General features: G+C 33.4%; 2 protein-coding genes across 7 annotated transcripts in view; one reads left to right on the top strand and one right to left on the bottom strand.

Moving 5' to 3' along the window:
• The window catches only part of LOC138330182 (kinesin-like protein KIF21A), a 107,799-nt gene that overhangs the window by 16,157 nt on the left and 74,474 nt on the right, over window positions 1-17,168 (bottom strand). The window lies entirely within an intron of this gene.
• Window positions 1,224-14,724, top strand: LOC138330184 (uncharacterized). 2 transcript variants are annotated; one of them, XM_069277626.1, is made up of 5 exons: window positions 1,224-1,323; window positions 5,782-5,899; window positions 6,253-7,228; window positions 8,886-9,894; window positions 12,957-14,724. In XM_069277626.1, exons 3-5 carry the CDS (start codon window positions 6,495-6,497, stop codon window positions 13,158-13,160), a joined length of 1,947 nt encoding a protein of 648 aa, XP_069133727.1. In that variant the 5' UTR covers window positions 1,224-1,323; window positions 5,782-5,899; window positions 6,253-6,494; the 3' UTR covers window positions 13,161-14,724. The 2 variants fall into 2 exon arrangements, with proteins under 2 accessions (XP_069133727.1, XP_069133728.1); XM_069277627.1 differs by lacking the exon at window positions 1,224-1,323 and adding an exon at window positions 4,652-4,796.

The following is a 17,168-nucleotide window of genomic DNA, read 5'->3' as shown; positions in this document are numbered from 1 at the left end:
ACAACAATGTTAATACCCAAAGCATGGTAAAAAAAAATTATATTAACCCACTTAAAAGATAATCACTGTGTAGGGAATAGCCGTGGGTTTAAAATCAAATCTGACTCCACACAAGAATTAAAGGGGTCTCAAAACAGCTCCCTTAGGGTAGGAAGTCCTGTTGGAGAATGTCACATTAAGTGTGATTATCTGGCGCAGCTATACAGGTCGGGAAATTCTGTGAGAGCTATCTCCATGCTGATCAATGCTTTCAATGCTATTACACAAAGTCTGACCTTTTCTCTGTATTGAATTCCTGTGTTCTGACGGTTTTATTTATTGTTATTTCATTGCGAGTTGATACTAAAATCAAAGCACTTTGTATACAAACGACCTGGGTAGGATTGTTTTCAATTCCATTTGTTACATCACTTCTTCTTTGACCCTATATTCTACTTTGAGGACCACTTTAGTAGAAGTACTTGTTTCCTGAATTTTTTTGAATTTTTTTTCCCCTACTGATTTAGAGTTGCAACTAAAAATCAGAACCCATATGATAATCAAGCATTCTCTATTGAATTGTGTCGGTGAAATTTTTTTCTAATTTAAAAATCTGAATGTCTTAAGGACTGTACTTTGGTTTTGGTTTTTATTCGTTTAACATTGTGTTAATTAACAGTCAGGGTCATGTAAGGATGTGCCTGGTTTGATGGTAGGAGGAAAGCCGGAGTACCTGGAGAAAAACCACCGACCAGTACAGTATCTGGCAACTCAAAAACCCACATGGGATTCAAACTCGCAACCCAGAGATGGAAAGCCTATGGTAATATGTCAGGACATTTTACCACTTGGCCACCGCGGCCCCAAGGACTGTACAATTGTGTATAGTATAAACAAAGATAAGAAATGTGCAGTAGTTTTGTACTGGCAGTTTCATTGATAACAGTAGCACTAGTGCCAACACAATCTACATCCATAAGTCTATATATGTAACACAGTCTGGAGATCTTATCGTCCTTTAACCTATCGAGGCAATCAGGGGGAAAATAGGCGAGAATTTGACGGTGAAACAGTCAGCGATATTGATGACCATTGTGATTTATATTGAACAATTATTGTCACATCTTAAGCCCAGTCCCTATAACAAACTGAATACATTTACCTGTGTAATCGATACAGGTACTTGTTTATACCGGGGTGTAAAAGAAACTTTATTAGGTATGTGGAAGTAATATCACACTTTGATCTTAGTGAAGACAGTTGGAGGTATGGGACGTTCAATAACAGGCGAACATCATAGAGTATTAGTCACAATAACCCACCATGTCAGCCTACATTATAAAGGTGAGTCTTGATACCATGTTGTTTTATTTCCTTTATAAAAGATTACACGGAAAAAAAGTTTAGATTCTTTTTTTCCATTAGAAATTGAAACAGAAACCTTCAAATTGTTAAGAAATGTTGTGAACCACCTTTCTTTCAAAATTACAGCTTGTAAATGTTTAATATTAACTACAAACCAATTTTACGGAGAGTAAGAATGGAATCGAAATTCTATACCTAGTATATTTTAATATAATTAAATTCAATTTTTGTTCGCTCTGATAAACTTTCGCATTTACATAGATCGCAAAATTTGCAATGTAAATTGCACACAAAAGAAAGTTTAAGCTGATTAGTATAACACAACTTTAGCTAGCATTTACCAATGATAACTGGGATTTTTCCTCCATGGAAATACTTTTCTACACCTGGGTTTACATGAATTACAGAATTAAGAGCTGTCGTTATATTTTAATGCTATTATTACCGAGTCCCTGGAATGGCTAACTTAATTTGTAACTGGGTACATGATTCAATTCAAGTGTCAGCAATGGTACTCTGAATCTTGAACTTCTATATAATACACATTTTTCAACCAATCCAATTAATGTTTCTAACTGAGGCTTGAACAGCTAGTATTTATCTGGGACACTTTATTCAAACCTCATGCAGTAACATTATGGACAATACTCTGATTATCAGATTCTAAATGTGTTTTCAGGGGCATATGAGTTATTAATCAAGTAGCTAAGATTATTTTAAAAACAATAAGATTTTTTGTAGTTATCCAACATGGTTGTTAAGTTCTGAGATTTGATCAAATGAACAACTTTACATTGATTCTGGGACATTTATTCCGCAAGTGTCAAAACCAGCATTTATTTATTGATTAACACAATCAATGAAACAGGTTACAAGAACAATGAAACCGATTTTATAGTTTACAAATCAGCCGATCAACTCTCAACTTCCTCCGTCGCATTGACGGCTAAAACACAAGGATCACAAAGGCGTGAAATTTTTCCAATATGCTACGCGTCAAGACCCGACAAAAACATGTTTACCTTGAAATAATAACAAAGACCTTTAATTACAGTAAGGGTGTAATATCTTAATACGTCATAAAAAGTAAGAAACATTTAAATTATACACTATTCATACAAGGCCCCAATCACCTTTCTCTATTACAGATAAAAACAGCTTATATTTCTGGGTGTAATCTCCATTGACTAAATGAAGCACTATTCAGATATACTTCTCTCTAACCAATCGTAAACCTTGAATGAATGTCCCGAACAATTCCAAACGTCAATATCACTTAAATCGCAATCATCTGAGCCAAAAATAAAAAGTAAAAGAAAAAATATTTATGGTAAAGTAATCGTTTTCATCAGTATGTTTGGGTTGAGATCGCCCTGCAGTTGTGCTATGACGTTTGTCATATATAGAATACAAGTGGCCTGAAAACACATCGGTTTATGGTGGACAGTGTTTGTTTAAAGAGAGTATTCAGTAAATACTGATATCATTGAATGTGTATTGGGTACTGTCTGTCGTATTATTCTCGATAAAAATTCCTCCTCATGTGGACTGCTAGAAGAGCACTTAAGCAGTCTTATTTAAAATAAACAGGGACTTTACACCTGCTAAGACAACTGTGAGTATCATTTATTATATTGTGGCAGGATTGACCTAAAAGATTTTTCTCTCAGTCTGGACCAGAAGCCAATAGCTTCATCATGAATTGTTAAAAATCTAGCCCAATACTAGCACATGTTACAATAGACAGAGAGAAACAATAGGATTATACTCCTCATTATGCTAATTATACCATCATTAACAATTACATTGACAAGGAAGGGTTTGGGGATGGGGAAGGGTTTGGGGGGTGGGGTGGGGGGGTGGAGGGAACACAAATTTTACTCGAACACTGACAGAGACAGAAAACTGTTAAAAGCAATGTACTTTTTGTTCTAGTTCGCAAGATAATTTTAGGAAAATGCATTCAATTCAAACTTCAATTAGCTATTAAATTCAGACGAACATTAGATATTTAGGTATTGATTCCATTAATTTTATCTATACATAAAATACATTAAACTGTCAACATTCCTTCTTTAATTGAACCTGTCATAAAATTATGCTTTCTGCAAACACATACAAACTTCAATAAAACTGACATGCACATATGAACTGGTTAATGCATTTACATATATATGCAGGTTCGACTCAATAGGATTTCTTTAGCCCTTTACTTTATGCTAATCTCCTAAAAATGATGGCATTAAAATTAATATGATTAACTCCTGCTTGACACTCTACAGACCGAAAATATGCTGCCAAAATATCCGCTTTGAGATCTTAAAAAGTGTTCAATTAAAAATAAATTCAATTTAGAACTGATGACAAATTGAATTTCCAATTGGTGATTCAACATGCATGTATGCCAAATGTCAGAGTTTTCAATGAGTTTCTCACCATTATAAACGTAAGTATGGCAGAAGATATATGCTTTATATAAATATGTCATATTATATAATAACTTATATTCTAAATCACAGATATTGATATACATACGATTTGTGGTCTACAACTTTGGTGAATTTTGCTTGTATTTTCAAAAGATTTATTTCACCTGTGTCCATTATTTTCAAAAACGATTTTTTTCTTCTGTGTCCATTAATCAACTCTATAAAAATCATAACCAATTCAAATTGGTGTACAGTTTTCATAATGAAATATTTCAGGTAAAGTTAAGTAGCATTTAAATCTTACTCAGAGTCGAGCATTACTTTGATGCCACTCCTCCGAAATTGTTCAATCAAAATCAGAGCAATTATTTGAACAGACAAAGCACTTTGATGTATGTACGTATGTTCTATATATACCGTACATTATAGATTTAACGGACAGCTGTGAAAAGCTTCCTAATTGGTCACATTATAGAGAAAATATTAAGGGACTAAGTAATAAGCTTTCTGATTGGTCATAATATATTTAAATATTAAGGGACAATGTGAGAAGCTTTCTGATTGGTCCTTCATTATCAATGAGGACACACAGCCAATAATCTACAATCAGCAGGATGCAGATTTTATTGAATTTTATAATTAGATAAAAGTCTGTATAGTAAACAAAGCACGCATTGCCTGAAGTTCTGATGTTTAATTCATACTGATCAATATTTTATATCCAGTATATTAAATAAAGTGTCTGCATGATGAAAACCATATTTAGACTTTTCAGTAGTCCATGTTGTTGCTTTAGTTTACAGTTAAAACTTTCTAAAGTTAAATATCTAAATGATTTGAAAATCATCTAAAACACGTTAAAAACTTTCTTTAGTTCAGTATGTGAATGATTTGAACATCATATAAAGCATGGTTCAAACTTTCTACAGTTCAGTATCTGAAGGACGTCAGTATTGTATCTAAACAAGTACCCGGTAAATTATCCATGAATGTGAATTGGACATATAGGGATATCACTCAAAGGTATGTACATATCTGTTTTCACGAACCTATGATCAATATTATAATCTGCTAAAAATCTCTGATTTTCATGAGAAATTTAATCTATCTACCATTTGTAAATATATCGGTTTTATGCATTCATTTCTGCAGTTCATATAAGCCAGTTAAAGCCAAGCAGTAGAACATCTTATTGTAGCTTCAGAGAAATTCTGAAGATCCTGAATAATCATGACACCGGAATTACATATGTTTGACAACTGAGAAATGTGTAATACGTTTTACGATGGGGTGGATTTATCCGATATCTAGATTAAGTATCGACATATATATACAAGATTGTATTACCGACCAACGATTTACCATTTAAACCAGACATCTTCCACTGATATCACATATTTTGTAACAAAATCCAACCAATTATTGTTACTGATAAATGTAGTAAATATCCATAAATGACAAACAAAATAATAAAAAAAAAAGATAAATAAACAACAAAAATAGTAATATTATATTTGATATTATTTCACATCTTGACCGTAGTATAGTTACTAAGTCATTAAAATTTTATGTCACATTCATTACTGCCACAGGGTGGTTTAATTTGACCACTGTATTTATAACAACAATCCTAAATAAGATATATCATAAAGATTTCTAGTTCTACAAAATGGTAAACATTTTTTTTTCATCAGAAATGTTACTCATTTATTTCCCTGGGTCTGATTTCAAATATAGCCAGACAGGGGATTATGTTAAAGATAAATGTACTATGGGGCTGCTACATTAATCTGAATTGCACCTCGCGGGTCAATTTCCTTGTTGGTCGGGTTTGACCCCACAACATGGTAAATCTACCCCCGGTGTCACTCATCGATAAAACAAGTAAAGCACCCATACTGCTACAAGGATCGTTAAACAGCTAAACCAATAGCAATTTCCGTCCTCAAAATACCCTTGAAGGAATGTGTCTGAAAATTGTTTTTTTTTTTTGTATGTGTTGCCACAGGTATCCTTTCAAATGGCACAGTCCAGATAAGTGTGCAGTGCTTTGATGGAGCAGAATGGTTAATCAATCGACAGCCGAGTAGATGAGGAGGATTTCTGTAGCACGGAACATTGCACATGTAAGTATAATGAACAATCCAGGTAAATCTATTATTATCATATCGTTTTTATTTTCCTACAATAGGGAACAAGTGGTTACAGTTTCTACCTGTCATACTGTCCTAATGGATTCATTAAAACCATGTTTTACTCCACATATATACCTTCATTATGAGTTGTTTTCAAGAGAAGACTAAGAAAGGCTATGCCTTAGTGTCTAAATCCTATTGACTTTTTTATATCTTTTTTTTTGTAGATCATATATTTGGAAATTGAAAATATGAGTTGTTTAAATACCAAGAAAAAAAGACTTATAACTGCATGTGAAAATGTACTTATTTTCTATGACTTTCCTCTTTCTTTTCTCTTCCAGCTTAGAGAATATGTAATCAGATATCTAATGGGAAATTGGAAAATAGTTACACTTTGAAAAGTTGAAGCTACTCCCACGGAAATGCTCCTATTACTAAAGTTGACATTAGCTGAAATTTCATGAGCTGTTGAGCAACAACCGGTAAGAAAAAGTATAACATTTGCTTAGAACACAAGCACTTTGTGGTGAAATAAGTTTTTTCTAGAACTGTTGTGGTACTTTCTGATTTCCACAATCTGAACATGAAGAAACCTGTGATTGGTCCAACTAAAGCTTTGCCTGAGATCATGTTTACAACGTCTAGTCTCCCGACCCGTGTCTACATTCACACAGGAACCTCCATGGTTTCTCCTAGAGAACCAAAAGACAGTGGTATTAACTCTCCTGTATCAGACGCAGAAAACGGTACTGGTACTGAATCTGATCAAAAACTTACAGAAGTAGACAAAACGCCAAAGGTCCAGGGTAGAAATACCTCAAAGACTGAAAAAGAATCAACTGCACAGAATGACAAATCAAAATTACAGGGGAATGGTACCAAAATTGGGAATAAAAGACAAAAAAACCAGGGAGATACAAATGGAAGAACAGGGGAAAATGAACAAAGTCCTGACCTAAAAGAGAGCCTGAAATTGCCGCAGCTGCAGCAAAGTTCTCGGTCTCCAAGTCTTACTGGTACTCCCTACATGTCGCCCCGCAAATCAAATGTTTCACCAAGCCTGTCAGAAACACCAAACTTATCGCCCAGAAAATCAACTATGAGTGTTTCCCCAAGGCGACCTGGAGACAAAGGAATTGATGCTGCTCAAAAATTGTATACCCTAGTTGTACAGAAGGCACGAAAATCTAGGTCTCCAGAAAAAAGCCATCCCTTTCCTGATGTCAAGATAAAATACCTAGACAAGAGAGAGAATACAAAGGATATGATGAAAAACCAGGAGATGATACCGATCCCCTTCTCACACACTGAAAGGAAGTAAGTAAAGCAAAAATGATAGTCTTGTAGGATGTCTGATCTATATTGGGTACATGATTGCATGAGACAACTTATTTTTTTCCTACATCTTGATTCTTTATGCCAAGACTAAACATCACCAACATTTTCAGGTGACCCATAGTATAAATTATCCTATAGTATATAACTATTTCTTTAATTTTTCTTTTTTTTGTAATTCACTTTAAAGTTTCTGCCATAATAATAAGCAGCAACTGATCATGAAGTATATGTTAATCTGAAATTCAACTTTCTCTTCTATTAATGATTTTTGTAACAACAAGCTGCATCAAAACTGACAACTTAATAGAGAATTTGTTTAAACAGGAAAGGTTAACAAAATCAATTGCTATCTAAATTATCTATTTTATATTTTAATCAAAAACCTGTGTATCAAGACCTGGATGATGGCCATAAAGACAATGTATACTTTGTTCCATAAGTGGTCTTTCATAAGAAAAGTTTGAGAAGTTTTACTGTAATATATACAAAGCCCATTGATAACCATGCTCTGAAAAAACCACTTAACCAGTTATAGTATATAGTTAACCCTGTCTATAAAGACCATCGATGCAACTGAGAAAAATGGTCTTTATAGACAGGTGGTATTTATACACAGGTTGAATATTGCTGAAATTGGTCATTTGTGGCCCTAGGAAAATGGTCTTATTAAGCAGGTGGTCTTTATATACAGGTTGAATTGGACATTTGTGACCCTTGAAAAGTGGTCTCATTAGACAGGTGGTCTTTATAAACAGGTGGTCACTAAAGACAGGTTTTCACTAAAGACAGGTTTTCATTATACCACTACATATGATTTATATATCATTTTCCAATTTGATACGTAGATAAATTGGTTCATAAATCAGACGTGCACAGATACAGATAATGTCTATATCCTGTACAGCTCGGTGCAATAAAGAGCTGATCAGGTGGACTCAAACTTGGCAATATAGCTCGTCCTATTGTGTGTGCTCATTACAAAGGTGCGTGTATTGGTTTTTGTCGAGCTTCCCGTTATAAAACACTCCGGTAGATAAACAGTCAATACATTCCATGATCTAAGATAATATATATAGGGCTAACATCTTATATACACCACAGTCATATCAACTATTGGCCAAATGATCTTGATATCCATGGCAGGACTGTGAGAACCGCATCGGGTAAATATGTACGTGTACACAAATCATCTTTTCCGATAAAATAGATTCTATATATTAGTTTTGATACATTATTTAAGTTGAATCACCGAATGTGACAATCTGGTTGTACATTACTCGATTTAAAGCCGATCTGACTCTGAACAAAAGAGCAGTGTTAAGTCAGCTACACCTTCAAAGGAAGGTCCTTAACACGGCTGCTTGAGATTTATTTTTCGTCCCCTATTGTTAAAGTATAGTATATATGACGGAAACGCCATTTACCCTATACACAAGCGATTGTTGGGGCTTTGTTCCCGGTCAAAGCAGCTAATGAGAAATGGGGAGGTGCTAGATGTTCAGTGAAAGGGAGTGCACGCAGTGAAGAACTGCGGCCTTTTATAAGAGGTGATTGGTTATAAATTATAGGTTTTACCATGAATACTGTTAATAATGAACTGACTTGTCACTACTGATGTCTCTTGTGTTTGTTTTAGGGTCACAGTGGTGCGAAACGCTATGTATGGCAACTCTCTCCGTAAATCAACCAAGAAGCTACAAGATGATCTGCGTCAGACCATGCGAGTCTACTCTAGTGAGAAGCAGGAACTTCTCCAACACCTTGCTAGTCTACGACACGAAATGGACGAACTGAAAGCCTCCGAGACCAGCTGTTCCCCAACCTCATCCTTAAGTGACTCCGCCTCTCTAAAAGGTACACCCCGCTTCTTTCATGCCCCGAACCTAGCAGCTAACAAAGTAGGAAAGAAAGGACGGAAAAGAAAAAATTCTTCGACAAGTGACGACAGTATGGGTGGTCAAAACCAGAAAATCAAAGAAGGGATTTTACGTCTTCCTACGATCAAGGATGCGTCTCCGGCCCCTCAGGAATGGGAGTCAGGCAATTCTATGCATACTAACCTACCCCCTATACAACATCCTAAGGGACTGGTCACGGCAAAGGCTCTAATGGATAACAATTTCTCAATACCTAAAATATCTGACCCCAGTCGCGAGGACATAAGTGTTGCTAGCCTCAGACAATCAAATCGTGAAAAGAAAAAGGTGCATTTCTCAGAAGAAAACAAAATCACAGAATTTGAAGTGATCAGATACCATGAAAATGAGGCAAAAAACTGGCGGCATGGTGGGGCAAACAGCCCCACCGAGTATTATCGCAAACCTCGTATCTCAAAAAAGGGCAAAGGTGAAAAAGGTGGGTCAAGGGTCACTTTAGCACCTTTGAAGCGTCCGAACGACCCTAAGGAAGCACAGAAAGTGGCTGCGGAATACAAATCTCTTTATCTTTCTATTCATGATCCGGAAGAGCGTACAAAAACATTGGCAGACATTTTGTATGCTGTTCGCATGCGTATGCAGGAAAATGAACAGAACTTAAAATTTGGTGAATCACCTCGACCTGCGAAGACAAACAACACTCTTTGTGACTTTCTGCTCAGCAACAGTAGTGAAGATCCCCTACTTAAAGGTTCAGAACCAAGCAAGGTAGGCAATCCCATCAAAGTCATTATCACAGAAATAAGTTCATTGCTAATTCATCTTGTTATAGTAATTTACAAAGCAAGCTTTTATTATTTCTTAAGATTCTAATAGGTTTTTTTTTTGTTTTTTTTAATAAGCTTTATTATTTCTTAAGATTCAATAGGTTTTTTTTCTTTTTTAATAAGCTTTTATCATTTCTTAAGATTCTAATATTTTTTTTTTTTTTTTTTAATAAGCTTTTATTATTTCTTAGGATTCTAATAGTTTTTTTTTTTTTGTTTTAATAGCTTTTATTATTTCTTAAGATTCAATAGTAAGCTTTTATTATTTCTTAAGATTCTAATAGTTTTTTTGGTTTTTTTTTAATAAGCTTTTATTATTTCTTAGGATTCTAATAGTTTTTTTGTTTTTTTTTAATAAGCTTTTATTATTTCTTAAGATTCTAATAGTTTTTTTGTTTTTTTTAATAAGCTTTTATTATTTCTTAAGATTCTAATAGTTTTTTTTTTTTTTTTTTCTTTTCATAATAGCTCAATATCAAGTTAAAATTCAAATGCTAATTTTAACACAGACACAAATGTTCAAGAATCAAATATCAAAAAAGTGAACATTTTTTTAAGGGTCATGTTTAATTCAATAGAAATGACAAAAGTAAGCTATTTATCTATACATTTAAAATTGATGAGTTCGAAAAATTTGGAAATGTTATTTGACCCATTTCATATTAATTTATTAGTTATTCCAGTTTGACCACATGTATAAAACTTTTATCAGCTCCATAAAATTTAATCACAGTACTTTTTAAATACCTTTTAATACGTATTTAATTTTAATCATTACAAGCCGTACAAAACTTTCTAATGCGCTTATCTATTTAATTCTACATACAAAGGCTTGGAATGAATTAAACAAAAATTTTAAAATACCAAAAAACACGTTTCACCAATTGTAATACTAAAACTTTTGGAAGCAGACATTATTGAACTCCAAAGATAAAGCTGTTACAGTTTTAAGTATACGCTGTTTGATAACATACATGCTCCAAACCGATTAAAGCCTTTTCAATATTGACCGTATACTTTCAGACGAATGAGCTTATAGGTTTATATATCCACTGTTAGTGTCCGGGCCCGATCTAATTTAGGTTAGTGAGGTGACATATTTTTATTATGGTACATTACAATAGGTGAGAAAACAGGACAGACTTATTAGTGGGGAATTTAAGTCATTATAACATTGTTACCTTCACTTAACACTTTAAATGACCCAATCTACTGAAAGAGATACTTCTTATAATAAACATGATACAATACATGTGTTAATTATCCCCAAAAAGACATTATTCCAAATCTGGATTTTATTCAACCCTCCCAACCCCAACCCCCTCAAACCTGGATTTTATTCAACCCTCCCAACCCCAACCCCCTCAAACCTTTCTTTATATAATAAATACCATGCAATTTGTGTGCTAATAACCCAAGACAGTCTGGCATATTCCAAATCTGAGTTCATTCCCTCACCCCTCATACGTTTTTTTCAGTAAAACGTTTAAATCAAGCCATAATATGTAACAAACTGCATGTTATCGAGAAAAAGTCAATTATACTTTAGGCTATAATGGAGTGTTTTTTGCCTGTCAGAACTAAATTTTCATGGAGTTTATTAAGTAAGGGGTCATCAAGTTATCAGAGTTTACGATAACAAAATGGCTTTTAAATTTTCCAGTCGATATACATGTACAACCTGTCTGGAGAGAATTTTGTTGGCTTAACTAAAAGGATATACAATGAGTCGATGTTCCCGTAAACATTAAATTTAACTTATATCTTATACTCAAATACAGTTGATTAACTGATTACTTTCATTAATTAACTCATTCTCCCCTCAAATTTCATAATGGACTGGTCTAGTCTTTGATTTAGAAGAGTCTAAATATATCTTTACAGGCAAATAAGAAATTTTATACTAGAAACTAGTTTCAAAATTCAGAATTTAACGTTGAAACCAACTTAACGACTTAAAGATACCTCATTAACAATAAACTCATAATCTGAAATTAAATTGTCACTAATATCTGTAAGCAATAGCCAATTTATAGTTTTATTTATCATAAATATTTGATAACTAATCATGCAGTGGCGTTACTTGACAAGGTTATCAAATCCAGCAGAATAATTCACCAAATATTGAATATCATTCAACAATATTTCAAGGTAAAATACCACCGAAAGCCTTACAATAAGATCAATCAATCGTAAAGAAATAGCAACTGTATCGTTTTATAAGGTAAATTAAATATTGTCCCTAGTTTTGATAACTTAATGAGGTGTAATTGATAAGTAAGTCGCGAGTAAGTCCAGATCTAAATGTGACATGTTGATAGGTATACACAAGGCCGATTACCCAGTAAATATAATATGTTTTGGTGTCTGCTCCACGGAGCTTGTTCTCCTATTGTGCACGATATTCGATCAGAAGATATCGTCATTTCCCGACGACATGTGAAGTCCTCAAAATCGTGAGACTGCCAAAGGAGTTCATGAAGGACTAAGTTCTAATCCAAACGTACCTTGACACTGATTCTTATTATATCTGTCTTAATGATTTAATGTCAATTTAGTTTAATTAACTGTCATTGATAGTCTTGATGACATAACCTTTCAGTATTGGTTTGCCTTCATTTCTACTGTGAAATAAGATTTATTATAAGAATCAAAGTTGGCGTTTACACTGTCCTCTTATCATTTTTAAATATAGAAAATGAAAAGGACCCACTTTTTCTGAAAGCCCATTCCAATTACATAAGGGGATCCCCTTTTATCTATGAAGGACCATCATTTGATGATACATTAATTAGGAAAGTCTAAAGAACCAGATATCACATAATCACAATTTCATTTAATCAAGGAGATTCCACCTAAATAACCAAAATAATTCATGGCAATGCAATATGTCATTAAACTTGTTTCAAACTAAATATATGTCATTAAATTCATAATATATAACAACTCATTTGTTTGATATTACCAAAATAATATTAAAAGTATAATTTTCCTATTTAACAGGTCGGAAGCAAGTTCCATGGAGCCCCAAATCATACTGCTGCACGGATTGGTAGGCGATCTCACGCTATACAGCTTCAGAACTATTTACGCAAAATGTCAAAATCGCGTAGGATGATAGAGCATATGGAGGCTGAGCAGTATCGGCTCACTCACATCATCGGCCACAAACATCTGGTGGCAGCCTCTCAAGCAGCTCAAGTCTAGGAAAGGGAGACAACTACATGTGTGCTTATATAGAGAGAGGGGAGATAACTACATGTGGAAAGGGGAGATAACTACATGTGTGCTTACCAATAGAAAAGGGAGATAACTACATGTGTGTGACTTCCCATGGCTTCTACTGTCCTGGAACCAAGACTTCCCCTTTGTGAACCCCCTAAGGAATTTTACTTAACATATGGCATTTCTACAAAGGATGTGGCCATGTTTGTTTGTTTTTTTTTTTTTTGACAATAATGAGAGTGTGATGGTTCTAAGGATAAATCTCCCATTTCTATTTTCGAGTTGGAGGTAATTATTTAGAACACTATACACTACAGATGTGTTTTTAGCTAAATGATAACTCATTCACCCCTGAGGACACATTTAGACTCTTCTAAATCAAAGACTAGACCAGTCCATTATGAAATTTGAGGGGTGCATGAGTTAAAATTCTTTATAGCGAGGTCCTTTTTTTTTAACATATTGGTCATTACAATCTATGCTGAAGGTTATATTAAATTTGTGAAATTTTTGCTTTGTATGATTGTCTATGAAATATGTCTCCTTTGCTGTTCAAACTTTGCACATCATTTACATCAACTTTGAAGGTCAAGGTCGGCATCTACCTGGTATGTCATTTAAGATTATATATGTCAACTTTGAAGGTCATATTACATAACTTTGAAGGTCATCTTAACAACATATTCCTTAAAACTCTACAGTTTTTTTAATTCATGGTTTAATAATATTTGACCTGCCAAGCCCTAATAGCGATAATTCTGTGTTGACCAGAGTCTCCAGGCATTGATCCATGTCTAAGTGCTACAATCCTGATGTTATATTAAACCTGATGGTCTAATTGTCCAGATTATTTGACCATATCAATAGCGTAGGAAGTGTCATATATACACTAAAATGTTCACATTCTTTTTAGTGCTGGCCACACTTTGAATTTATGCTTCAAAGGATTGATGATCAATTTATGAAGATGTGCCTTAAAGCTATAATTTAATGGTTTTGGTAATCAACCCACTGTGAAATTTTCACACAAAGATATTAGTTTTGTATGATAAATCAATACCAACTTCACATTAAATAACAGCAGTGAGAGTATTTTCACAGCTCAGTGATAATTATTAGAAAATCTGACACATTTTATAATCAACCTATCAGTAATTTTCTGATAAACTTCAGTGTAATACTTAATCATCAAAATATTTGTTTTCTCTCACAGAACTGAATCTCATCTAAATGCTAATTTTCATACATACGTCACTCTTATGACATACGTTATAGATTTGTTAAAATTTTGTGCATGACAACTGTCCACTTTTGGCAGCAATGCTGTTTTAATGTATCCATGACAACTGCTAAATTGTTTCCATGGCAACAGTATCCATGACAACTTTGCTATTGTTATTGTTTTGTTTATTCAGATACTGTTTACCCATAACTTTCAATGACAACATTTCTGTTATCTTGTTTGAAAATGTATGACGATGTCCACAACAACTATTTATTCTTACAGAATGTTGGAAGTCACAAATAAAAGTTTGATGAAAAAGTTTTTGATTCTTTCCTTTCAATCTTTATTACAAATTAACTCATTCACCCCTGAAATTTCAAAATGAACTCTTCCAGCCTTTGATCTTATGAGTCGAAATGTGTCTTTAGAGGTGGATGGGTTAAAAAGCTTTTTTAATAGCAGTTCTTTACACAATAACTTAATCATATATCAATAATTCCATGATAATCAAGGACCAGCTCAGGAATAAGAGTTGATTTAACTTTCTTTTTCTCATAAAGATTTTCAAAGTCACAGGCAAAGGGTGCCAGTAGCCAAACCTAAATACTATACACAGGTAGAACATTGTCCATATAGTATTAAAGAAATAGCTTTTCCACAAACGTTCACAGATTTCCCCAATCTGAAAATAGACAAACCCTTTCTTTATAGGAAAATGTTTCAGAACTGATCTATTTCCTGTGGGCCATTAATAAGAATAAGAATCAAATATTTAATTATTTATTTATGATGAAATTTCAGCACTAATGATACAACTAATTAGCTAAGTTATGATTTCATTTATTAACCATAAAAACTTTATATCAGTCAATATTAAGATTGATTTCCTCCTCAATTTTATAACTTCCCCAACATTTTCATAATCATTTCCATTAAACACCTTGACCTTTAATCAAACAACCTGCCTGTAACAAATTCAGACCATTAAATCAGTTATCCGTAAGGTCGGAATCAAATCCAATATTCACCTGTGATTTTTACCTTTGTCCTTTGTCTATCAGATAAATTAATAGGTATTTGTCATTACAGTATAGCAATAAAAGAACCGCCAAGCCCACCCATGGGAGTATGAAATACAACAATGTGAACTTCCGACCACTTCCACCCTATTCTCTTCCAATTTAGTTCCGTTTCATTAGACCCACGGAGTAAACTTTGACAAACATACCTATAAAATCCTGATTACTCTTTAGCATGTCAGGTAAAACGACATTAATGTCAGTTATAGCTAAAAATTCATTATCAATTATCAAACTTCTACGCTGTGGTGTTACCTATATATATGGTGGCGTCACAGTGGCAGAGTGGTTAAAGTGTCCCACATATATTACACAGATACGATTAAAATTTATCGCCCTTCGTGCTGCTATCTGATTTTCCGTAAAATTGTGTCAAATACAGTCAAGTCAAGTACAATGATAATTCACAATTGGGTACCTTAGTTGTTAAAACTTCTGAATAGGAGCAGTAATTTCAAGCGAACTGTTTAGTGCTGAAAAATGGCATAACTTTCAAACATTTTCTAGCAGAAAGTATCCATGGACATGATTTTGGCAGCAAGGAATAAGGATTATGGATAAATGATCTGAGATTTCTGTGAAAGAAAACCTCCCAGGTGGGAACAAAGTCATATAATGGCCAATTCTATCTAAACATTTATAAGTCTGTTAGTAAACTATGGTGTCATCTCGATTCGATACTATTCAACTTTGATTAGCATTATGTCCAATAACTATGAGACACTGAAATCTATATTTGAATAAAAATTATTAAAAAAAATCATTCAAGACTTTCATACTATACATACTCAGGAAATGTAATCAGCAGTGACAAGACAAAATTTGACAAACATGGAAACAGGCATCAAATATCTAATCAGACTTGTAAAGAAATGAACAACCTTTTATGTACATTGCATGTCACACACTTGTGGAATTCATTTCAAATTGAAATCCTACAGCTTGGGTAAATTAGACAGGGACAGTGCAAATAAAGGTGTATTTGATTTCTGTTTGAAAGTATTTATAATGTTCTATTTCAACTGTCAGTACTAAGTATTGGCCTTGCAGAAATAATTCCAATATCCACAACACACACATTTCCATTTCATATGATCTAGATTTATAACAGACTGAAGACCTTTTGAAATTTCCATATGTCTAAAACTTGATCCATATACATTAGCAATTTGACATAGGACAAAATGCATACTGATTAGCAAAAAGATAAAGGACAAAATGTTTAATAAATATATCAGGTTATTGTTGTTTTGGACTGAAGAAGGCTCTATAGTGGCTGAATATAGAAATGATTTTTAATTTTAATTTGAAGTTAATTTGGCCTTTTATTTCGGATTAAAAATATACTAGCTTTATACCATTTTTCATCTCATTATGTTTAATAAATAGAGAATACAAAACAACACATATTGTATAATATATTATTTTGTATAAAGTATATATGTATATACTGCACTGTTTTTTTATACTAAAACTTCACAAATTCTATTTTCGCTTCATTTTTCTCACAATAAATCTGGTGATTTCAAACTTTTCGTTGAACTGATTCCAGAATAAGAAATTAAGAACGCAACCAATAAAAGTTTATTGGTCACGAACGTAGGATGTGTGAATGACAATCATAACGTACACAGCATCTAAATCAACATAAACACCACTAATAAGTTTCATTACTGTCAAACACCT

The sequence above is a fragment of the Argopecten irradians genome, chromosome 8, assembly GCF_041381155.1.
Source record: "Argopecten irradians isolate NY chromosome 8, Ai_NY, whole genome shotgun sequence".
Lineage (NCBI taxonomy): Eukaryota > Metazoa > Mollusca > Bivalvia > Pectinida > Pectinidae > Argopecten > Argopecten irradians.
Note: the sequence above shows the minus strand (reverse complement) of the source record. Positions and strands in the feature narration are given on the sequence as shown.